Here is a 25676-nt window from a genome sequence, read left to right on the forward strand (position 1 = left end):
GTTTGTAATATAAATTATAAAACACCGTCCGCTACTTAAGTAACAGATGAGTAAAAATATGGCACCCAAGAAACTCGTAGGTAGCGGATGAATAAAAATACGACGCGCGAGAAACTCGTACGTAGTGGATGAATAAAAATAGGGCGCGCGAGAAACTCGTGCGTAGCGGATGAGTAAAAATAGGGCGCGCGAGAAACTCGTAGGTAGCGGATGAGTAAAAATATGACGCACGAGAAACTCGTAAGTAGCGGATGCGTAAAAATAGGGTGCGATAAACTCATAGGTAGTGGATGAGTAAAAATAGGGCACGCGAGAAACTCGTACGTAGTTGATGAATAAAATTAGGGCGCGCGAGAAACTCATACGTAGCGGATGAGTAAAAATAGGGCGCGCGAGAAAGTCGTAGGTAGCGGATGAGTATAAATATGACATGCGAGAAACTCGTAAGTAGTGGATGAGTAAAAATAGGGCGCGCGAGAAATTCGTAGATAGGGAATGAGTAAAAATACGGCGCGCGAGAATTATTATATAGCGGATGAGTAAAAAATAGGACGCGCGAGAATTATTAATGCTATTTATATGGTTGAGTTTGAGCACTAGAAGTAAAAAAAAAAAAATAAAATAAACCGGGCCGGCCCGAAAGCCCGACTACCCGTACCGGACCGGGCTCGGGCACTAATTTTGGTAGCCCGTTTTTTATCCGGGCTTTTTAGCCCGGTCCGACGAAGCCCGAAGCCCGACCGGGCCGGCCCGAATTTGGCCGGGCCGCCCATTTTGACAGCTCTAATAAGAAGCATCGATGAACTGATTTGTGGTATAATAATATTGGACTAAATAGAAATCAATTAAGTCCAATTTTATTTATTTTTATTGCCATTTTCGTTTTTGTTATTGGGGGAAATTTTAGATGATCTTTAGCTTCCTTCGAGCCTCTCTAGATGCTTCCTAGTGGTGAACTAAGTCATTATAGTGGCTAATGAGAATTTATAAGCAGGTTAGTGCTAATTTTCTAAGGTCTATGATGAATTTATGGTAGTTGACAATAAATCGTACTATATAAGGATAAGCTATAAATAAGACTATCATGTACTTCTCAAATAACAACTCGAAGTTTAATATAATTGAGTGTTTTCTATTGTGAGAATTTTTTCTTTGTTCTTGAGATAAGTGTTGGTTCTACCGACAGGTCGCGGTTAGGGTTGCACTTTGTTTGATAATTTGGTTCTATCGACAGATCGTGATTAGGTCAAGTTTCTCTTTTACTTAATAATTTTGGTTCTGTCAGAACTGACCCTCGAACCAGATTAAATTAGTGGTGAAAAAAAAAAAAAACTTTGTCCTATCGACAGGTCGTGATTAGGGTCAAAATCTTATACATGTTTTTCAATACCATCCTAAGGAGTCGCTTATCAATTGTGCTTTGAATTGATAATTGGGTTTTGCTTTATACATTGATTTGTTCTTCGTGGAAGTTATTATTACTTGAACTCTTTATTATTTATTATCATCGTTATTTGCTCCATTTTTTGTTGTTATTGTAGGTTTGAAAAAGTTTCGACTTCACAACAAATTAAATTCTTTCATAATTACTAAATGTATATTTTTGACTAAAATCTGGTAATAAATTTTTTTTAATAAAAGAATTATATCATTTATTCAACTAGTAATATACATTATCGAAACATTGACACACTCACATGTTATTTTTCGAATTCATCAATACTAATTTGTTAATCTGAGCCAAAATGAATATTGCAACAAGAAAATAAATCAAACAATGTTGCACCAAGACGAGAAACAAAATAACGTCACACTCAATCAATGAAGTCACAAAAAAAAAAAAATTAAATTGAAGTGGAAATTACTTATTTAGATTAAAAAGGGGAAATATGATGCGAATGGATCATTCTAGGCCATTAAAGAAGAACAGGACGAAAGGAAAAGTTAGAAAGAAGATAGAGCTTCTCAACCTAAAAATTCTATCCATAAGCTATTATGTATGTTATAATTTATTTTAAGCAAAAACTGAAATTAAAAAAAGGGCCCAACCGGGTTCGAACCGGTGACCTCTTGATCTGCAGTCAAATGCTCTACCACTGAGCTATGGACCCAATTGATAAATTTTATTAATTTCAATAATTGCATTTTCTAAAAAACATAAATACTACCTTTTTTATAAATTAAATTAAGCACATATATTTAATGATAAACTACTTAAATTATTGAATTTACTTATAAATAAATGTAATTTTTTTTGAACTAAGAGCATAATGACATCAACGAACCTAAAAGACATGCTTAATATGTTGGCACCTCTCATAGGCGAAGTGCTTTTTTCTAGTGCTCATAATATATATTAAAAAAAGGAAAAAATATATACAAATTGGAAACAACATAAATTCAATCAGTAAAATACATTATTGAATTAGTAAAATACATTATTGAAAACAACACAAATTCAATATCTCTAAAAACAAAAAGAATAAATTGGCGGACAGACTCACATTGCTCAAATTAATACTCCTTCCGTTTTATTTGTCACTTTAGAAAAAAAAGGCCAAATTAAAAAAGTATTTTTGCACCGTATCTTCCTATTATACCCTAATTTTAATCCACCAATAAATTCATTTTTTTCTTGCACACATTTTCTCTTTCCGATAAAATTAAAATATTATGTACAAAAAAAAAAAAATTAATGTACCAAAAAAAAATTAAGGGCCCGTTTGGATTAGCTTATTTTTGAACTTATTGACGGTGGTTCTGCAAGTGCACATAATCGCTACCAAGTAATAAAGTGATAAGTTTATCGTTCTCCACATGGATTGTGCTAAAAATAAAATTACTAGTTTCGCTTAGGAAGATAAATAGTTGCCTTCGCTTTGTTTGTTTGAAAGGTTTCTTTGCGGGTAATAGTAAATGACAAGAAATTAAAGAGCAGAAAAATAAATATTGTGTGTGTGACCACACAGGGTGGCTAAGTGTGGTCGGATCCATCCCTTACTCCTGCGTGGTGGTTATTCCCTTGTTTCCCTCTATCAGGAATTAGACTATTAAAATTAGGTTCAGAAGCACTCGTTCCTTATTTCTATTACAAACTGTTCAGAGCCTAGTTAGTGGTTACCCTTACTCTGTTTAAGTATCATCGCCCCATGTTCCACTTTTTTGTTACAAACATTGGTATCATTACCTCAGTGGCTCCATGTGTCATAAGCTGTCACGTGTGCCTCTAACTAGTCCTAACTCCGCCTCAGGTAGAAATTATCGTTATTACTAATTCTATACTAAGACCTCAAATACTGAATTTAATGGTCTCATCTTGGCCATAGCACACCATCCTTCGTCCGGGATTACTAGCTTCGTTTCCTATGCGATATCCACTAGGTCCTTAGATTTTATTCTAATGTGATCAGTATTAAAATAAATATAAAACTAGACGATAAAAGAGTTTGAAAGTAGAAACAATTGAATTTATACCCAAATTATACAAAACCAAGCATTCGTAAGAGAGTTCCTCGATTCCACCTAACCTAGGAAAAATAAATTACAAAGACAGAAAGAAAATAACCTTATTGGCCTTGAAGTTCCTTGGCCTCTCTGTCTCCTCCTTAGAGTTCTCCTAACTCTAGAGTGAATATTCAATGTATGAATATTTCTGAATATTTTGGAATGAATAATAGTGGAGGAGAAAGACTCTATTTATAGTTTTTCAGCTGAGTTTTGGGCTTTTCTGCGCATCCATCGCACCCATCGTGGCCATGATAGCGTGTATTTTCGCCTCATCGTGGCCACGATGGATCATATCGTGGTACGATGGAAGATCTTCTCAGGATTTTCTGCGTTCTTTTGCCGTCATCATCGTGCCACGATGACAAGTCATCGTGGTGCGATGGAAAAAATTTGTTGCAGATTTTCTTCAATCTAAACCGCCTTCTCATCGCGCCACGCTGGACCTCATCATAGGTACGATGGTGCGCGCTGTTTATTATGTTTTTGCCCTTTTTTGCTGTTTTTTCCACTTTTCTTGCTTCTGGGCCAAGTAACTTCACTTTTCTAGGTATTTGCTTGCTTTTGGACTTCAATTGCTATAAAACTACCCTAAATTGCTACTAAAAACATCATGTAATTGACTGTCATCACTTATGCAAACAACTTATGCAATATAAATTAGATTTTATGCTATTTTATAAGTTCACACTAGTGAAAATTGTATTTTTATAAGCTATTTTATCATAAACAACATTGACAAACCTATAATAATACATAACAATTGCATAAGCTGTTTGCATAAGCTAAAAAATAAGCTAATCCAAACGGGCCCTAATCAGTCTTATTGAAAGGAGGCTATAATAGACAAAATATAACCTTAAATTATCAAAACGACAAATAATTTGAAACAATTTTTTTCTCTTCTAAAACGACAAATAAAAAGGAACGGATGAAGTAATATAAAATTGTAAAATGGCTACAAATGTAGCAAAGTACAAGTGATCGAAATACTCATGCCTTAAAATTTGTAACATTGACACACATGTCATTTATGGAATCTGCAATGAATAAGGATCATGAGGAACAAGACCAAGACAATGGGATATTGTTGGTTTCTGAAACGCAGCTGGAGAGAGCGCTAGATACTGCCCAACTTGCACCAAATCTCGAGTTAGACCATGGGATTTATGTCGAGGACGAGTTGCACCAAGTTCATTCTGATGTTGACTCTTACATTGTTTCTGAAATACAATTGCCACGGATGATAATTGATGATATTGAGAAAATAACACAAGCTTGGGCTAACAGGACAAGTGAAGGATGTGAGAGGAGTTTCATGCGATATATCTCAAAAAAAGCTATGAAACATCTACAATGGCTAGCAAAAAGCGTTGGGACTTATATCACACCCGCTCTAAGGGTTCACTGCCTCCTCATTCCTTATGAAGAACTTTTGGAGATTTTGGGGAATTGACACTTCTAATTTTGGTGTTGTTTTCTATTTTTATTTTTATTTTTGGTTTTTCATTTTTAATTTAGAAATTTAAGTGTTATGAATATTTTATTTTTTTTGGTTACAAATAGTGTTATGAATATTAATTAAAGAAAATATAACAAAATTAATATATTATTAATTTTAAATTAAAAATATATTTTAAATATTATATAATTCACACTTAATTGATTTGCTCTTAATCCCATTAGTTAAATATAACTATAGTCATTCATTTCAATGAAAAATAACGCAAGAACTATATGTACATCGATATATCTTGTAAAGAAATAATAGTTCTCTCATTTTTTTCACCTATTAAATGTGACTTTTTGAATCATGGATGTCATGTGAGATTGAATATTATATAAGATTGAAATATAAAGTGATTGTATATTTAAACCCCTATTGTTTTATTTTATTTTATGAAACCCCTTTTATATTATGTATACTTTTTTTTTACAATATTTATTTATCTATTATTTATCAAATAACTTATTATATTTAAATGTCCGCAAATCTTAGATCAACTGGCAGAAATGTCGAAATTGCTAGGTCAGACGCTATTTCATCTATCTACCAAAAAACTTATTACTTATTATATTTAAATAATCTAAAATTTTGTAATATGATATTATTTTAACAAAATATAATTACTTATTTGTTTTGTTTCTCATTTGTTTTCATATATGTTTTTTGTATTGTTTTAATTTTTTTATTTTTTTGCGCGCATGTATAAAAATATGAGACATGGTTGGGAACACACGAGTACCAAAAATTATTATATGTCTAACGCTTGATGTACTCCCTCCGTTCCTCCTTCCCTTTTTATTAGCACAATTCTCTTATTATGGTATTTGAATAATTGATGTACTTGATCTATAATATAGACCAAATAATCAATTATTCAACCGTTAATTTTTGCTTATAAAAAAGAATAGTGTAAACTCGTTTTGACTATCAATTTTACTCAAAATGGTTTTAGCTCCGATTTAACACGAAATGCATACCTAAAAACTTAATACAAGATTATAACAACCTTGATCGAAACAAGAAAATAAATCAAACAATGTTGCAACAAGACGAGAAACAAAACAATGTCACACTCAATCAATGAAATAAAAAAAAACACAAAGGAAAAATCAAATTTATCTGAAAATCACTTATTTAGATTAAATGAGAGAAATATGATGCAAATGGATGATTCTATGCCAATAAAGAAGAACAATTTATTTTAAGCAAAAATTGAAATTAAAAAAAGGGCCCAACCGGGTTCGAACCGGTGACCTCTTGATCTGCAGTCAAATGCTCTACCACTGAGCTATGGACCCATTTGATAATTACTATTAATTTCAATAATATATGTTTCTACAACACATAATTAAATTATTGAATTTACTTTTAAACAAATGTACTTTTTTTTTGGTAAACTCATAATATAGTAACATCAAAGAACCTATAAGACATTCTAAATATGTTGGCACCTCTCGTATGTCAGATCATTTATCAAGTGCTCATAATATATATTAAAAAAGGAAAAAATTTATACAAATTGGGGGGTTAGACCAAAACCATTAAAAGAAGGAAAAATAAACGAAGAAAGAACTATAATAATATTTTGTAATCCAAATCTATCACGGAAAAAATCCTCCTTAAGAAAAGGGGGCATAGTATCCCCCAAAAGAAACCCATGATCTGATGCTTGTGAGCTCGTGACTTATCGGCCATCTATTTACCTCGCAGAAGAAATGAGAAAATACCAATTGGATGTTGTGAGAAAAGCAAATTTTCCACCTATTACGAAGGTCCTAGGGGACTATATGTATGATTCTTCCAAGCTTGAATGGCAACTTGGGAGTCACTCTCCACTCAAGCTGAAAAATTTTCTTTCTATCCCAACAAAATTATACCTTCATCCCTACAAATAATTTTTTTCCAATTTTATCCTTTTTATCATTTGAATTCACCCCTAAAATTTTTTCTGGTACATGAAAGTTTTTTGGTAGTTAAAATTTCAAACCAGAATACTTAAAAAAGATATCCGGAATGTAAAATTCATAACTAGGTGGAGATTGCTATTATGTTTCGACACCTTTAAATGACGTATGCATACGTTACTATTATGATTCAATTCGCTGAAATTATGCATCCAAACACTTAAACTTTGCATCCATTCATTATATTAGTTATGTTTCGGCACTCTTAAACTATGCATCCATACACTAAGACTTCGCATCGATTCAATTTTGGGGTGATGTTTCAATGCATTGTGGTGATATGACCAATTTGTGTTAATGTTCCCAGTTGCCCCTTCATGTCGTTGTGTTAAAGAACCCAATGAAACAGAATTGTACTAGTTGATGCAAGATGTCATTTAACCAAATAGAAATGAATAACGTTAATGGTTATGAATTTTGGGGTGTTTTTTTGCCGTCGTATGGTGATTAACAGATGTTTAGGTGGTCACCATCATCGTATTTGTGGAGGGCGATGTCGGATTTGTGGATGATGAAGTAAAATTTGGTGCTTGCCGTCGTTGGATTTGTGCCCGTAGTTGGATTTGTGGCAGACGAAGTAATAGTGTACCGGAATAGTGGCAGACGAAGTAACTAGTTGGTGGTTGGCGTCGGAGACGTGTGTGGTCGCCGTCGTCGGTGAAATGGGTGTCGGAATAGTGTACCGGTGGTGTGATGGTGAGGAGTTAATTGTCTTTTTGGTGGGAATGTTTGGTGAGAAGTGTAATTATATGTGGAGAAATGATGCGAGATATTATTCATAGAGCAAAATGGTAGAATTAATAAGGATGCGAGATATTTGGCAAAATATTTTAAATTGTTTTAAATTTTTTTGTTTAGCAAAATATTTGGCAAAAAAACATATATATATATATATATATATATATATATATATATATATATATATATATATATATAGGGGAGGGATCAAATTACACTTGTGTAACATTTGAGTAATGTTACACCGCTTAATAACGCTTTAACGAATACAAATTTTACAAAATCCACCGTTTGATTAAAAGTTTATATCATATAGATCATCTATGTTAGAATTTATAAAAATCTAAAATCGTTTGATATGTTATTGAGATCGATAAAGATGAACGGTATTCAATAAAAACGCATAAACCATTAATCTTGATTGGTCTCAATAACATACCAAACGATTTTAGATTTTTGTAAAAATTAATATGGATGATCTATACGATATAAGCTTTCAATCCAACGGTGGATTCTGTAAAATTTGTATTCGTTAAAGCGTTATTGAGCGGTGTAACATTACTCAAATGTTACACCGGTGTAATTTGATCCCTCCCCATATATATATATATAGGGTCAGGATCAGACGACACCAACTAGTTTGACACCAAATATTACAGTTCTCAATAACGTTTTAACCGATATAAATTTTATAAAATTCACTGTTGGATTGAAAGTTTATATCATATAAATCATTTATGTAAAATTTCAGACAAATCCAAAATCATTTGATATGTTATTGCCACACATAAAGATTAACGGCATATAAAAAAACGCAAACCTTTAATTTGGAAGGGACGCATTTATTAGATAAAAGGTCGACGCAGGCTCTCCCTGTTGCTTTGATGATTCATGATAACTCGTCGGATCGCACGGTCCTTGTGTTGGTGACGCATCATTCAAATTTCTGCCCTATCAACTTTTGATGGTAGGATAGTGGCCTACCATGGTAGTGACGAGTGACGAAGAATTAGGGTTCGATTCCGAAGAGGGAGCCTGAGAAACGGCTACCACATCCAAGGAAGGCAGCAGACGTGCAAATTACCCAATCAATAAAATATTAATTTTATTGATATTAGCAAAGTTTGAAAAAATTGAACCATATTATAAAAAAACAGAAGAGTTAAACCTTATTGTCAAAAAGAAAGAGTTCAACATGACTATCCAACCTATAACATTACATACGTTTGTTCCATATCAGCTAATATTCTTCAAATGATATGTTGAGTCTTACATTAGAACTCTAGAATGTATTAATTTTACACATGCAATTGTCAGTAGATTCTCTTATAGTGGAGCTGGAGCTAGATAGATAGATCATATATACTCCAAAATTGTAACATCTTTCAATTGATGAAGCATTCTTTGGCAACATACTCTTAGTTTATAAAAAACAGAAATGCTTATGGCCCCATTATTGCTTATTATAATGAACTGTCAATTTAAAATTTGTAACTAATCATTTAAAAATTTTAAATTTGATAACTATACATCTTTGAAAATTCTCATTTCGGATTTTAATTGCAAATATCCAGTTTGATTTTAATTAGTTGAAACTAACATAAAAAAACGTGAATTAAAAGAAAATTGAAAATCACTCAAAAATTCAAATTGAATAAAATAATTTTTTCTAAGAAAATTCAAAACTGATCACTTGAAATATTTTGAACTGTGGAATTAGTAGTTTAACTTTATCTTAAAAAATGTGAGTTTATTTTAATAGTAGAAAAAGTCTATATGTACGAGTAAATAAAAGTATACTTTATTGGATCCATTAATTCCTTGTTCGCATTTGAAGTGCTATATAACTCTTTTCCTTTATTTTCACCTTCTAAATTTTCTTGTAGTAAATTAGTAATGATCAGTAGGATCAATTTTGATTCTTCCTTCCTAGCATACATAGAACCTTCAATTAAATCACTAAAATCTTGAACAAAACATTAATTAGTGGTAAATGGTACAAGCACTAAAAAAGCTTCTCTTTAGTAAAACTTCTCTTTAGTATTGTATAAGTATGTATGTTACTTACTTACATGTTGGTTAGGTACATGAAGTATGAATTTGGGGAAGAAAAGAGTTTCTTAGTGATTGTGTGTTGAATCAATTATAGTAAGTAATTTTATTTATTAGAGTAATTTTCTCCACTAGTGAGTGTTTTACTTTTTCCTTTTGTTAAATTTCTTACTTTCCAAATGCACTAGATAGATACAATGAATGTCTAGTACTAGATGTAAAAGACTGCCAATTTCACACACATTATATAACCAACCATACATTTCATTCTTCTTCTTATTATATAATCTGATTTCCCTTCATTACATTCTCACATCAATTAAAAACGATAACTAGCTAGTAGAAGAACCAATTATATACATTGATTTCCACTTCTTTGTTTTTGTACAACCTATATATAGTTTCATTTCTTTGGCTTTAAACCTTCCTAGCACAATCAAATCAACTGAAATCCTGAAGGTAAATCTTTGGTTTGGTTACTTAAGGTAAACTCCACAATGCGTCTGATTTCAATCCCAATTTGTTTATCATATATGGTTTGGTTACTTAAAAAAAATGTCCAGATGGTTTGTTTAATCAAATCTCTACTTTGTTTTTTTTATTTATGAAATTCGTATTTTTTCAAAAATTAATCAAACTCTACAAAAAGAATTTATATTAGTGATTAAATACAAAATTTGTTTTGTCAAAAAAAAAAATACAAAATTTGTTTTTTTATAAACCAAAGTATTGATAGAATAAAAAAAAAACTAGGAAAGAAGATAACCACCTCTTTAGTTTACATGAATAATACCACTATGAGTTGGGAAACATGCACCAACTAATTTGACTAGCTAGGTCAAAACGTCAAATGCAAAGAGTAAACGGTTTCTTTTTTCAACAAATAAATGAGACATACCAAACTAACCTTCTAGTTAAAATGAATTGAATATAGGTAAAGGGGCATTCTTGTCCAAATTAAAAAGATGTATACGGTTAATTTACACATTCATATTTTTAAAAATTAACAACCTCATATGTGTGTGTATATATTCTCTTATTTATTTTTGAAGTTTGTGTGTTTTAGATGTTATGCTAAAAAAATTATGCTTTGTTGTTTTGTAGACTTGTTTGCTTGCTTCCCTGTATCCTTAATTAATTACTTGGTTTAAGGTTATATGAAAATTATGTTGGGTACGTCTTACACGAGAGAGGATTCTCTAAAGTGGAACAAAAAATAATGTTGTGAATAATGTGAATTCATAAGAAATGTCTTTTAGCATGGACCACCACTTAAAATAGATTAGCGCACTTAAACGTTTCATGAAAAACACTTGCTTGTTTTCATGAAACCCAAAATCATTGTTATTATTAATGAAGAGGATTTTCTTGGAAAAGTTTATACTGCCCCTTTCTTTAACAACATTAATCTAATATATTTACAACTAATTACTTGTTTACTTTAGCATATAACTAATTGACGCTTTTTGATTTACATTTGTTGTGAGTATGTAATGCTTAAATTTGGAATAGAGCATTTTGTGACTCTTAATTAAGGCTTGATTTGTATACATGCATATTCTCATATGTAACTTCTTCTTAACTCAATTTGCCTCACCTTTAATTAGTTTCTAAATTATCTTTTCTTTTGGTAAAATAAAAACCGAAGAATATTGAAAGAATTTTAGCTTTTGATTACTTTTCCCCTGCCCAAAAATTCATTAACATGAATAATCTAAGTAGAACATTATATAACACATGAATATTGGATTTGCATATTGCATGTAATTATATGCTTTACTTTATTCCCCTGCCCAGATTCTGTTAATTCGTGCATGGTTGACTTTACTTTTCACATCAAGTATATATAAGATCGATATATGAAGATGGTTATTATGTATACTTTACTTTTCACATCAAGTTATATATAAAACTAATCATTGTAATTTAATTAGAAGGTTAACAAATTATCCCCGGTTGAATGCCACCGCGTTCCGTTGACTTTAATTTAGTTTTTGAAAATATTTCTCTTTACATTCATCTTTTTAAAGGTGAAATACACATTTTTTAAGCTTATATAATTTGTACAGTTTAAGTGAATCATTTTAGAGTGAATTTTAATGTTCATTTCCAATCAAAATTTAAGTGGGATTTTAGAGTCATTGTTTATTATAAGAATTCAACCAATTTTATAGATTTACATAGCCAACTAGTATTAATGAACTTGAACCAATAACTTTTGAACATTTTTTTTTTGTGTAAGTAAAAAAAAAAAATATAAAAAGTAAAATCAAAATTTTCAAGAACAGAAAATACACATAGTTAATTAAAAGGAAGAGAATTTTTTTTTTCTTTCGAAAAGTTTAGACTACAACTTTGTTTAACATCAGTAATCACATCACTAATCAAATTTACAACTAACTTGTTTATTTAGCATAATTAATTGACACTTTTTGATTTGTGTAAATGGATATTCTCATATGTAATTTATAATTTTTTGTCTCCTTGCATGCATCAATTATAACATGCACTATTAACAGATTTTTTGTTGTTGTATTATTAGTGTGACAATGGACATGAGATCTTTTGTTGGTGTTTTTGTTCTCCTTATTAACTTAACTTCACTTTTGCCGAAATGTTGCGGAACGTCCCAAGATGATTTAAAGGCAAATATGCACTCCATCTCTCTCTCAAATTTCCATTAATTAGACTAAAATATATTTTTTATTCGTGATAAATATTTTTTATCCTAAATGCAGACTTACATTGTCTATATGGGCCACAAAAAGAATAATAAAATTTCTCCATCATTCCTTCTACAAGAAGTTGCTAGCAGGTTATAATTATTTCATCAAATTTATATGAAACCTTTTTTATTAGCTATCAAATCCCTTAGTAATACTTAATAATATTGTTTTTTATATATCGATCAGCAACCCAATGCTGCCCAGGAAAGTCATCGCACACTACAATCGTAGTTTTAGTGGATTTGTTGCAGAGTTAACAGAGGATGAAGCTATTAAAATAGCTGGTGAGTAGAAATTGTTTATTCCTATTAATTACTTATGACGTGTGTTAAATTTATTATTTTAAAATACGTTTTTTTTTAATTAAATAACATGTAACATTTTTATGATTAAATAAAAAATAAAAAAGAATTATTATATGAACCACGCAACGTTTTTTTTTATTTAAATAAAAAATTTAGTTGTTTTAATTATTTTTTTATTAACATATAATAATTATTTATTATTTCAAAAAAATGTAACATTTTTTATTTATATAATTTTTTTTTATTATAAAACAGAATAAAAAAATTTCAATTAAAAAGTACATTAATTATATGACATGTGTTTAATTTATTATTTTATCAAACATAATTATTTATTATTTTACAAAACGTTTTTTTATTTAAATAGAAAATTTAATTGTTTTAATTATTTTGTTTATTAATTTATAAAACATAATTATTTATTAGTTTAAAAGGTATTTAACACTTTTTCTTAAATCAAAAATAAAACATAATTATTATATGACATGCATGTGTCTAAGTTAAATATAATTAACTATTCAACATAACTTTAAAAACATCACATTAAACATATACGGTTCCGAGTAAAAATATAACAATTAAGTATTTTTTGAAAACCAACAATATTTTAATAATATTGAAAATATTACTAAGTTTAAAAGACCACACAAACATATTATACAAACAAAATAATGTTACTTACTTGTTGTGCCGGGTAGTATCTGAATTGGAGTTTTTTAGACAAAGCTCCCAAGTGCGGCAACCAACGAACCATCCATGAGTCTTTAAATAAAAAACAGAAAAACAGCTATTAATAAAAATATACATAACATTAAAAAACAACTCATAAAGTTCAAATAAAAAAATTGAATTTACTTATTATGCTGCTGACGAAGATTGGTGTCTACATTAAACTCACATGTGCAAATCGCCAAACAAAATAACACTTCCTACATTAAATTTTAAAAAATAACTATTAACATAAATACAAATTATCACCTAAATATAAACATGAAATATTAAACTTTTAAACTTGCACAAATATTAGACAAATACTTACAAAAATGAAGAAGAAGAAGATTGAAATGATTAAGAGTTGAAGAATATTTAGAGAGATGTTGGAGAAATTTTAGAGAGAGAATGAATTGTGAAAATGAGAGTGTAGAGTGAATGAGAAAACACACACACACACACACACACACACATATATATATATATATATATATATATATATATATATATATATATATATATATACCGTCACAAATTGGAAAGCAAGTTCTAGACGGCCAGGTCCACTAGTAAATATATCGTTCCTCACACTTTGTGGCGCCCTGGACCGTCACTAATTCAAAAACAAGTTCTAGACGGCCAAGACCGTCAATACGTGTTACGTTCTTCCTAATTAGTGGCGGCTGCTTGAGCCGTCACTAATGTTACTTCAAGTTTGCCACGGCTAAGGCCTCTAGTAATTATAAAGACAATCTCTTAAATATTATTCTTTAAGTTTTTGACGGTATGTTCCATTTAGTGAGGGTTTAGACTGCCAGAAACTTACAGAGGACCTTAACCACCGATAAATTCCGTCGGTAAATTGATGGTTTCTTGTAGCGTATCTTTTGAACATAATATTTGTATATTTGCTAACTAAGAAAATTGATATCATAGGATATGATGGAGTCGTGTCTGTCTTTTCCAGTGAGAAAAGACAGCTATTGACCACAAGATCATGGGATTTTATTGGCTTACCACAAGATGTAGAAAGAGCACAATATGAATCTGATATTATTATTGGTGTAATCGATTCTGGCATTTGGCCAGAATCTGACAGCTTCAATGATGAAGGGATGAGCTCACCCCCTAGCAAGTGGAAAGGCACTTGTCAAGCTATTGATTTCTGCAACAAGTATGTTATGACTTTTTAGATATTACAAGAATCTACTCTGGGGCACTTGTCAAACTATAACTTTTGTTAAAATTCTAAGATTGGTTATTTATTTTTTTTTTGTTAGTAAACTGATTGGAGCGAGATATTACAAACGCTCATTTGGAAAAGACTTTTTTGAAAAAAATATGTTTTCTCCAAGAGACATAGCTGGTCATGGAACCCATATTGCATCCATAGCGGCAGGCAACCTAGTTAGAATGGCAAGTATGTTAGGACTTGGCCAGGGAACTATAAGAGGTGGAGCTTCATCGGCACGGATTGCGGTTTATAAAGCATGCTGGAGTGATGGATGTGATGATGTGGACATCCTCCATGCATTTAATGATGCTATTGCCGATGGAGTTGATATTATATCTGTTTCGGTGGGAGGAAAAATAAATGAAAATATATATATGGAAGATGGATTAACAATTGGATCATTCCATGCAATGCAACACGGGATACTAACTGTGTTTGCAGGTGGAAATTCAGGTCCAAATCGTTCATCCATAATGAATGTTTCACCTTGGGCAATGTCTGTGGCTGCAAGCACCATAGACAGAAAATTTGTCACAAAAGTGAAATTAGGAAATAACAGAATCTCTGAGGTAAATCCATATTTTATTAGAATTTCTCTTTTGATTATAATAATATATAACAAACATTAGTATCTAATTTGCTGCATGTTTAGGGTACCTCCTTGAATACGTTTGATTTGGAGGGGAAATTGTACCCAATTATCTATAGCGGAGATGCACCCAACAAGAAAGCCGGCTTTGATAAACATTCATCCAGGTAACTATCCTTCATGTTGTTTAAGTTTAAAAATAGTGTAAAACATTAAATCTGTAACTTGCTAATGAAAATGTTCCAAAATTGCAGAAATTGCTCATCCAATTCATTGGATGATAATTTGGTAAAAGGAAAAATTGTCTTGTGTGAAGGAAATAGAGGAGCCTCTGAGGCCTTGAGAGCAGGTGCTGTTGGTGTCCTCATACAAGGAACAATTTCTACAAATGTTGCCTACAATCATCCTTTGCCTACATGTTACCTTTACTGGAAGGATGCCACCCATATACGCAAGTACATACACTTGAGAAAGTAAGTTCAAGTTCCATATATATATATAAATATATACACACTAACAATAATTTAGATAACTAAACTTATTTAAAGTTTATTTCATTAACTAACTTATTTGCAGGACTCCAACTGCAACTATACTAAAGACCGAGGAGTTAACAGATACTTTGGCACCTGAGGTGGCATATTTCTCATCAAGAGGACCAAACAACATTACACTCGAGATTCTCAAGGTTCAGTTTCTGTAAATGAATAAATTAAATGCATATCTATCATGTTAATGTGCTGTTAACCCTTTTTTGTTTAATATTGTAGCCCGATGTAATTGGTCCTGGAGTTGACATTATTGCTAGTTGGTCTCCAGTTGCACTTTCTAATACTTCCGGTGAGAATAGAACATTAGCATTCAACATTGAGTCGGGTACATCGATGGCATGTCCGCATGTATCTGGTGCGGCGGGATATGTCAAATCTTTCTGGCCTACATGGTCACCCGCTGCTATTCATTCAGCGCTTATGACAACGGGTAATAGAAATAACATTTTCTTTTTTTCTTTTTTTATATTGCAAGCAACAATTTTTTATATTAGAAGTTAAAACTATAATCTCTTAAATAATAAACATGCATTATACTTCCCTTGGTTTTAATACATTCAAATTTTTATGAATGTTTTGTGACCTTTTTAATTTAGACACTTAAAATAGTTTTGTACGTGTTCCTGTGTTGCAGCCAAACAAGCCAGTCTTGCAAATAACCACGATGCAGAGTTTGCGTACGGGGCCGGCCAAATTGACCCTATGAAGGCTGTGAATCCTGGCTTAGTATATGATGCGGTTGAAGAAGACTATATCAATTTTTTATGTGGGCAGGGCTATAACAGCACAACTCTAAAATTAATCTCAGGGCATGACAACAGTTGTTCTGGTGAAATATATCCAACTGCTAGGGATTTAAATTATCCCTCCTTTGCACTCAAAGCCCCACACCCAAAACAACATGTTAATGGAAGCTTCCTCAGAACGGTTACAAATGTTGGATCAGCTAGGTCTACATACAAGGCAATTGTAACTGCTCCCAAAGGATTCAATATTATAGTGAAGCCTAATGTTTTGTCCTTCAAGTCAGTAGGAGAAAGACAAACATTTACTGTCACTATATATGGAAAAATGAAGAAATCCATCGGGTCAGCTTCTCTTGTGTGGGATGATGGTGAATTTCAAGTGAGGAGTCCCATTATCATATTTGATGAACGAGCAGAGACTGGTGCTGGCATCAATTTATATTGTATTAGTTACATATATGTTGCACTTTTTTATTTACTTTTTTATATTATTGTTATTCAATAAGTTGTAGACTTTTAGTCATAAAGAAATATAAATTGTATGCTTGTTACTAAGTACTAAGTAATACAGTTTAGTTACAACTTGCAAGAAGAAGAGCACAAGGAAAAATAGTGGTCATAGTCTAAATATTACTAGAAATTACTAGAAATATGTATGTTTACATTCATATCTTTCAAAAGGTTACTAATATTCGACCTTTTATTTAAACCACGCTTAACAAACACTGTATTTGAAACTTGAAATGCATATCTCTGCAGTCCTGAAACATATGATCTATGGAAGTTACACGAACCTTTGAGTTGATACAATTAACAACAACGTCAAAATCAGAGACAATACTCACAGTCTGCCAATTTAAATCCTTTGCAGTTTGCAGTCCCCATCGAATACCAAGCACTTCAGCAAGAAGATGAACAGTTTCAATGCTTTCTTTTCACCAGCAAGAGATGTAAATTCAGTCAGGTTGATCGTAAGCAACCAGTCGCCAACCTGTTGTACCATTTGAAACTTGGAGAAGTAGGAAATTGCAGCCTATAAATAGCTCTGTATTTTCATTGTAAAAGGGATCGACATATTTTTTATCGGTCCATTTATTGATAACTTATGTAATATCATTCTCACATATTTAATAATATAACCCTCTTTGAGTGTTCACCAGAATAGTGACTATCTTAATGGAGTTTCAAATTTTAAGATTAAATACACAATCATTTCTATCCTCCCAAGTTTCCATAAAATTATGCAAAACTGTTGTGCACCCAATTTTTATATCTGCAAGTTAAACCTGTAAGGAGCCACTGGGTTGTGGTCATAGATGGTGGAATATGAACTCCTAACGGGGAAGAGAACCAAGTAATTTTAACAAAATCACAAAAAAGGAACAAGTGATCCAAGGATTCCACCTCATTGTGGCAATATGACAAAGTTGGTTCTAAAAGGATTTCTTTCTTAAGCAAAGTAAACCCTCTTAACTAACATTTGATTGAAATACTTTTCAAAATGTTACTATAAATATGTATGTAATTACATTTTTTTTATAATACGTTGCAAGCTCACTCAGAAAAAGCATATACACGCATTTCAGTCTCTCTTCCCCATTTCCTTCATTCTTTTATTCTCACTCCCTAAAAATGAAAACAATTATAGGGTTATTTCTTTGTTTCCTCCCAATTTCAGTATTCTGCAGATTACAATTTCCTATCTCTGAAATCGCATCTTGAAATTTTTTGTTCTCCTTGCATTGCCAATGTGCGACTAAGAATCGAATCTCTCATTTTGTTCACCTATTTTGTTCAGTTTGATTGCTCTCGTTTTCAATTGTTCAACTTTCATTTTAAACGGTTCTTAATCTCATTCAGATCTTATCCACTCTCTATTTTCGCATCGTGCTGCACTCTTTGTTTCACATGTTGCTCAGATCTTTCTTTTAAACATCTCACATCTTGTTAAAATTTCAACCTCACTCAGATTTTCTTTTTCATACGTCACATCTTTTTAAATGCTCAACCAATAATTTTGAACTAAGGTATTTTAACAAAATAAGGATATAAGTAATACCTTTTCTCCCATGAGTTTCGCGCACTTAGTCTTCAGTTTAGGTGCTTTATTCAAATGATGTTTCTTATCCTGATTCAATGAGGAATGCCAAAAAGAAATTGGTATACTTCCTCACTGGCAAACTACTGATTGTCCCATGGAAATCTTTTTAGGGGAAAAGCCATATTTCTTCAATAACTTTCATAGGAGAGACGATAATTGTTGTTTCTTCCTTGAACTACCTTCCTTACATTATGTGGCAGACATGGTAGTTTAAGTTTCAGGACTGTTTTTGCATAAATGATGGTAGCAATCGATCAATGTTCCTGTGATTCCAATTTAGAAGCAAACACAGAGAATTAAGAAAAACAAAGTCAATTGAATGGACATGGACATGGCGTGTTATTGATGATCGAAGGATAATAGTGGTGATATAAGAACAAAAAGTGAATTGCATAATTAGAGATGCTCAAATGCAGATTAAAGAAGAAGAAAAAAGCCCTAAACTAATTAGAATTGCATAATTAGAGATGCTCAAAAAAGTGAATTGCATAATTAGTATATCAGTTTGAGGAATTCTATCACTATCACATAGAAAACTAAACTAAACAATTTAAGGTCAACTAAAGACTATTTTTTCAAGTGTACATACACTACACATGCTAAATGCGCACAAATCAAATTATTGATTGAAAATTAACAAAATTATCAAACTGAGTCCTAAATACCATGAAAATAAACCCTAAATCAACAATGTAAGTAAGGTTCATAATTTCAATAACTCAAAAAGACTGAACCACAAGATGAATGAAGAACGTACAATTGAGAATTTGGAAATGGAATGAACACCGTGGAAGAAAAAACCAGGAAGCCAGGCTTATGATATCTTCCAATTAAAGCGAAGAAGTGAGTTAGGGTTCCGATTCAGAGTTGCTGCGATACAGAGGCCAAAGAAAGAGAGGTGAGAAAGACAGAGATTCATGGTAATGGAGGTGATCGACCATCATGGACCATATGAGGCAATGGTCCATGTTAGAATTAGTCGTGATTTCATATATTCATTCATTTCATTTCATTTCATTCGGTGGGACTGGGAGTAACACTTTTTAGTTTTTACCTCTAGTTTTCCCGTTTCCTTAACCGATGTGTGACACGTGGTTAAAACTTAAATGATAATTGAACGACTTGGATGAAAAAAATACTTAATATAAGAAGTTTTTAATGTATCTAGTTTATTTATGATAGTTTTTTATATATCGCAATGACATATTCCATTTTCGAGAAAAGTATCCATAGTTGGAATAGGGATCACAATTCAGATACAGAAAATTCACAAAACCTAAAGTATCCATACGTTCGAGAGAAAATGGTGAAGTGAAGAAAATGTATGAATTCGTGAACCATTTCTTTTCATTGTAAAACTTTTACATTTTAATGCAATTTTTATCATTCCATTGCAATTTATCTTTTGAAGTTCTTAAGTGGTTCTCTCATTCGAGTGAATCTTTAGTTTAATTTACATTTTCTTTTGTAAGTTATTCGTTCAAATCCTTTTCAAACTGGTTTACTAAATGTTTATTTAAATGATGAACATTCAAATCAATACACAAAACATGTCCTAGGATTTACTAGTTGATCCTGCAAGTAATTAATTTAAACTAGCGGTTGTTTACGAAAAACCAGCGTAAACAAATTGGCACGCCCAGTGGGACTGGTTTTGTGTATTTCTTTTTGTTTTCATAAAGATTGTTAGACTATTAAGTTTCTTTGTAAAAGTTTATGCATTTGAGAAGCAGCAAATCTCTTCCAAATTTAACAAGTGTTAAGTCTCGTCGAAAAATGGTGAGACCACCTCCTCAAAACGCATCCACAAGCAATTTGTCCACGAATGCTGGCGCAGGCTCTAGTAGTGTTGGCCCAGAAAGACAACCACAAGCGTTTTCTTCAGACGCTGCTTTTGATTCGACCATAGGGTCAACAAACCCTACGTTTAACGCTAATACGTTTGGTGGACATAGTTCTGCCATGGTAGGGTCAACACAAGTTTCCCATATATCGAATCCAGTTAATTCGAATTCTCAAGAGAATCCGAGTGATATCAGGAGTTCTCCTAGATCTCCGTTTTCATTCCCAAATAACCCTGGATATGGAATGCCAACAACTTTAATGGCAAATTTATTTAGTAATCAACATTTGGAGAATCCTCCAAGATTCTCTCCTTCAATATCAGGTGTTGGGAATTCAGGATCGAGGCCAGTAACTCAGGCCTTAAGTTCTTCATTTGTGATGTCTTTAAGGCAACAGATGGATGAAAGTAATCATGAAATGGTTAACACTTTGAAATCACAATTAGGAACTGTATTAAATCCTTTAATTAACAATACAAATGACAGTTACCAATTGTTGGCTGGTCAAATGAGTCGAATTGCTGATTTCTTTAGCGCTCCTCTAGTGCCTAACCAACCATTTCGACCAGTCCAAAACCAAATACCTATTCAGCATCAAGGTATGCCTGAAGGTAGTAGGTATAATGTAAGTCAAAGTAACCCACTAGTAACGGTTCGAGAAGAGGTTCAGAGGTTCAGAGCTTGTATTCGCAAATATGAAATTGTTCGAGCGTGTGTGTAATACTTGATATCTTGCAAACTGATTCTTCTAGTATATATAGGACTAGGAAAGAGTCGTTGCAAAGATGACCGTTGATGAAGATAACCTTTGTCTTCAAGCAACTTGTCTTGATGCAGTTTGGTCGTTTCTAAAACAGAGTAAGAGTTTCAGTAACTTTGACCATGTGCAGAGAAGACTTTCCTTATTAAGCTAAGAAGTCAGATATGTCACGTTCTCCCTTGTGGACAGACAAAATGTAAGTAGCTGTTCTGATCAAGGTTGAGAAGTCCTTTTCTTCATTGATAAAAGAGTTGACCTTCAAATACGAATCTTCACACAATCCAAGATATACATCAGAGTTTGATTAACTTCAGACTTTAGCAAGTTCTGATGTCTTCATCCTCTGATGCATGTAACTTCTAAAGATTCTCAACTTCTGAGTTCTTGCGAAACTCTGAGGGCTTAACTTCTGAGTCTTCTTCAGAGCTTGTCTGTAACTATGTTCTGCACACTTAAAATAAATTTTTAGCATCTCCAATTGTATATTAATACTTTGTTATCATCAAAACCTTAATAGATTTAGGGGCAAACATTTTTAAATCAATTTTGTTCCAACAAACCAAAGTAATGTCAAGATCCCTCTCTGAAACTACCATTCTAAATGCTAAGCTGTCATTTTTTTGCTACAATTTTGGATTTAACTAGAATTTCAGTCTAGGGGGGCTATTTCTTTTCAAGAGATCCAAAGCCTTTCATTTTCAATTCAGGGGCAACTACTTTCAAGCTTTATTATTGTTTATTATTATTTATTGTTTTAAAGCTTTAGGTACTACTCTACCTTTTCACCTGACGGGATCTTACTTGTAATAAGTACAACCTGTTACTTAGAGTAGAGGATCCTACACAACACTTGTTCCTCTAGTTTCGGGCACAGGAACTTGTTCCTCCAGTTTCGGGCACATGAACTTTATTATATTCATTATTTTTAGCTCTTAAGCAGTTTCCCTTTTTCTCAATTAGTAGCAATGATCGGTCTATCTGTTACTTTAGCCTTACCCCCACACTTAGTTCTAATCATACCCTCCATTATAATCAAATTTAGAGAACTTAGTCTAAAGAATAAGTATTTCAGAGATTTATCTAGACATTACTAAGTTTGACAGTGTTCAAGCAGTTGTGCATTAAGTCGCAAAGACTATCATGTCAAGTATCAAAACAAAAATTTCCAAAAATTTCACTGACCCTACAGCTATCTGCCCTAGCCTTAGAACATGTGACTACTCATGACAATTTATTTATTTATTTATTTTTTTATTTTTTATTAACACAAAAATATAAATGTAAAATGTCCCTCCCCCACACTTAAACCAGACAGTGTCCGCAATGTAATCATAACATAAAGTGAGAGTAAAGGAAGGAACACACTCGAGGGGCTACGGTGTAGCGGCTGTGGTGTAGGAAGGCTCGTCCAAGGAGATCTATTCAACAGATGCTGCATCAGGCATTGAATTATCATGAAACAGCTTCAGCCGCTATCCATTTACCTTGAAAACTTTTCCAGTACCTGTACTTTTTATTTCTATAGCACCAGAAGGAAAAACATTAGTCACAACAAAAGGGCCAATCCACTTGGATCGAAGTTTCCCAGCCATTATTTTTAGGCGGGAGTTAAACAATAAAACCTGTTGGCCAACAAAGAATTCCTACCTAGAAATCATCTTATCATGGAAGTGCTTAGTTTTCTCCTTATAGATTCTAGAGCTTTCATAGGCCTCAAGCCTTAGCTCCTCAAGCTGCTGTAATTGGAGTTTTCTTTCTTTACCTGCTTCTTGCATTCCCATATTACAGCTCTTCACCGCCCAATAAGCACGGTGTTCAATTTCTACAAGAAGGTGACATGCCTTACCAAACACAAGTCGATAAGGAGACATCCCTATGGGTGTCTTGAAAGCTGTTCTTTGAGCCCAAAGTGCGTCTTCTAGACGGCGGCTCCACTCCTTCCTGTTTGGTTGCACCATTTCTCTAAAATTTGTTTAATCTCCCGATTTGAGATTTCAGCTTGCCCATTAGTTTGGGGGTGATATGCGGTAGAGACTTTGTGCACAACCCCATACTTCCGAAGCAGAGGCTCCATGGTGTGGTTACAGAAATGAGTGCCTTGGTCACTTATGATAGCGCGGGGTATTCCAAACCTGCAAAATATGTTGGACTTGACAAAATCTGCAACAATTCGTGAATCATTAGTTCTAGTGGGGATTGTAACGACCCATTTTTCGTATTCGTATATTTTATTAAATGTTATTTTATTTATTAATTGGCTTTTATTATTTTAGTGAGCGACGAATAATTATTTAGCCGAACGTAAGTTATTAGACGCGAGAACCTTTGTTTTGGGCTTAATGGGCGTGAGAGGCCATTTGGGCCTAAGCCACTTGGGCTTGGTTCATGACTTTTAGGGAGAGGTATTTAAGGAAACCTTGTCATGAGACTTAGCTCATTTCATGACCTTTTGTCTTAGAAGCAAGATAGAGCAAGGGCTAGGGTTTGATCAAGAGAGAAAGCTTGAGCAAGAGAAGGCTTGGATCATCATCTTTGCTTAAGGTAAGAGATTAGAATTCATGATTCTTGAGTGGCAAGGAGAGGGGAGATTGTCTATGTCTCCATTCCCGAACTCTCCCACTCAATTTCTTTTAGACTTTTGGTTAAGCTTTTGTATGTGAGTGTGATGTTCTTCATCAACACTTTGTATGTGTTAATCACTAGCTTGATTTCATGAAAAATATGCATGTGTTTGGATCATGTTGAAAAAGTTTATGAAAGTTGCTTAAAACCCAAGAAATTGGCATGATTTTGATTGTTTGAGGTATTTGGATGTTTGGAAGGGATGATTAATGTTCCTTGATACCATATATGCTTGAAATAGCTGTTTATAAGAATTTATAACATGTTTGAATGAATTTTTGAGTTGATTCAATGTTAAACCGCCTTATTGAAACTCAAGAACAGATATTTTTCTGGTATAGTTCGCTAAGCGACCAGTAGTTCGCTGTAGCGAACATGTTCGCTGAAGCTCGCCAATGCTCGCCATGAGCAGGTGACTTCCTGGTGAGGTTCGCGTAGGCTCGCTAAGCCTTCGCTCAGCGAATAGTTCGTTGAAGCTCGCCAATGCTCGCCATGAGCAGGTGACTTCCTGGATCGTGGTTCGCCATGTCTCGCTGAGGCTTCGCTTAGCGAAGGCCTCTGTGACAGCAATTTTTGTTGATGTTTGTAAGTGTATTTAGGCACTTGTAACATGGTTTAAGAGTATCCTTACATGATTGGTGATACATGTTGATACTGTTAATGCTTATTGTTAATCGTTATATGATTGATAAACGTGTATGCAATAAGTTGTAGCTTAAAGTGAGCAATGTTATGTTTTGGCATTAATTGGTAATGTTAAGTGAATGTGTTAGGATTGTGTTCCCGCATTCATAAAAGTGTAGCTTCGAGCTAGAGAATATCATATGGTTGATATGTGTATGCATACATGCATTCATGATTGTATGTGAACATTGGAAACTTGGGTTCCAATAACGAAAATGGATTATGTGTCCATAATGAAGCCGAGGATCGGATTAGATGAATCCATGAGTCCGGAGTTGCTATCCAACAGGATATAAAACTGTGTTGGCTTATCCAAGGGAGATAAGATGGTTCGGTAAGTTCCGACATATCCAGCATGATATAAAACTGTTCTTGGTCCACCGTTGGTGAGACACCTTGGTACCACATGCATTTAGTTATGTCTAGGGATGGCATGACAGTGAATTAATTGGCATTAGATACCTTAGGGTAAATGCGCATATATTTGATAAGTGGTATGTGACATTATTTGGTTGAATTGTGTCGAACTTTATTAATTGATAATCGTTTAGTGCGATGTTTTGGCGTGAGTTAGAATATGTATGATGTAGTTCGAAAGTGTAAGACCTTTCTTATACTCGTATGATATGCGATTATGTTTTCTAACTCTCTGCTTTGTGTTATTTGCTGGACCTTTGGGGGTTCAGATATTCAGGCTGAGGACTGTGCCGACGTTTAGACTGCTGTTTTAGCTTGGTGTGGAAGTACCTTTTGGTGAGGAGACTTAGCATAGATTACTCCTCTTAGTACTAGCTTTTGGTTAGAGTTTGTAAATAGCAAATGCTCTGGTAATGTAACATCGAGTCGGGGTTACGCTTGGATTTCATCGTATATCGGTGTTACCTTTTGATATGCTAGTTCTTGTATAAGTGACATCCTTAGGGATGAATATGGCTTATGTATATATATATGTATATATATGCATGCTTGGTGTGATTGAATCCGCTGTTGTTTTTCATGTTGAATTTCATGACGCTCTGTGTGTATGCTTGTGTTTTA

At 32.9% G+C, this 25676-nt stretch overlaps 2 protein-coding genes, 1 long non-coding RNA gene and 2 other non-coding genes across 5 annotated transcripts; 1 reads left to right on the forward strand and 4 right to left on the reverse strand.

Annotated features, from left to right (window-relative positions):
- Window positions 1-2039: 2039 nt before the first annotated feature.
- Window positions 2040-2111, reverse strand: TRNAC-GCA. Its single transcript has one exon. It is a non-coding gene; the product is annotated as a tRNA-Cys (tRNA).
- A 4126-nt stretch (window positions 2112-6237) lies between these two features.
- On the reverse strand, window positions 6238-6309 carry TRNAC-GCA. Its single transcript has one exon. It is a non-coding gene; the product is annotated as a tRNA-Cys (tRNA).
- Window positions 6310-12314: 6005 nt separating this feature from the next.
- On the forward strand, window positions 12315-17132 carry LOC123922545 (cucumisin-like). Its single transcript, XM_045975253.1, has 10 exons — window positions 12315-12410; window positions 12504-12580; window positions 12678-12775; window positions 14444-14681; window positions 14788-15310; window positions 15394-15497; window positions 15585-15803; window positions 15907-16018; window positions 16101-16311; window positions 16516-17132. The coding sequence occupies exons 1-10, from the start codon at window positions 12315-12317 to the stop codon at window positions 17130-17132; spliced, it is 2295 nt and encodes a 764-aa protein (XP_045831209.1).
- Window positions 17133-17150: 18 nt separating this feature from the next.
- On the reverse strand, window positions 17151-19747 carry LOC123882328. Its single transcript, XR_006799770.1, has 3 exons — window positions 19486-19747; window positions 18687-18991; window positions 17151-17618 (listed from the first exon to the last, which is right to left on the reverse strand). It is a non-coding gene; the product is annotated as an uncharacterized LOC123882328 (long non-coding RNA).
- Window positions 19748-22784: 3037 nt separating this feature from the next.
- On the reverse strand, window positions 22785-23290 carry LOC123922547. Its single transcript, XM_045975254.1, has 2 exons — window positions 22980-23290; window positions 22785-22851 (listed from the first exon to the last, which is right to left on the reverse strand). The coding sequence occupies exons 1-2, from the start codon at window positions 23288-23290 to the stop codon at window positions 22785-22787; spliced, it is 378 nt and encodes a 125-aa protein (XP_045831210.1).
- Between the last annotated feature and the right edge of the window lie 2386 nt (window positions 23291-25676).

Source organism: Trifolium pratense, linkage group LG4, assembly GCF_020283565.1.
Source record: "Trifolium pratense cultivar HEN17-A07 linkage group LG4, ARS_RC_1.1, whole genome shotgun sequence".
NCBI classification, from domain to species: domain Eukaryota; kingdom Viridiplantae; phylum Streptophyta; class Magnoliopsida; order Fabales; family Fabaceae; genus Trifolium; species Trifolium pratense.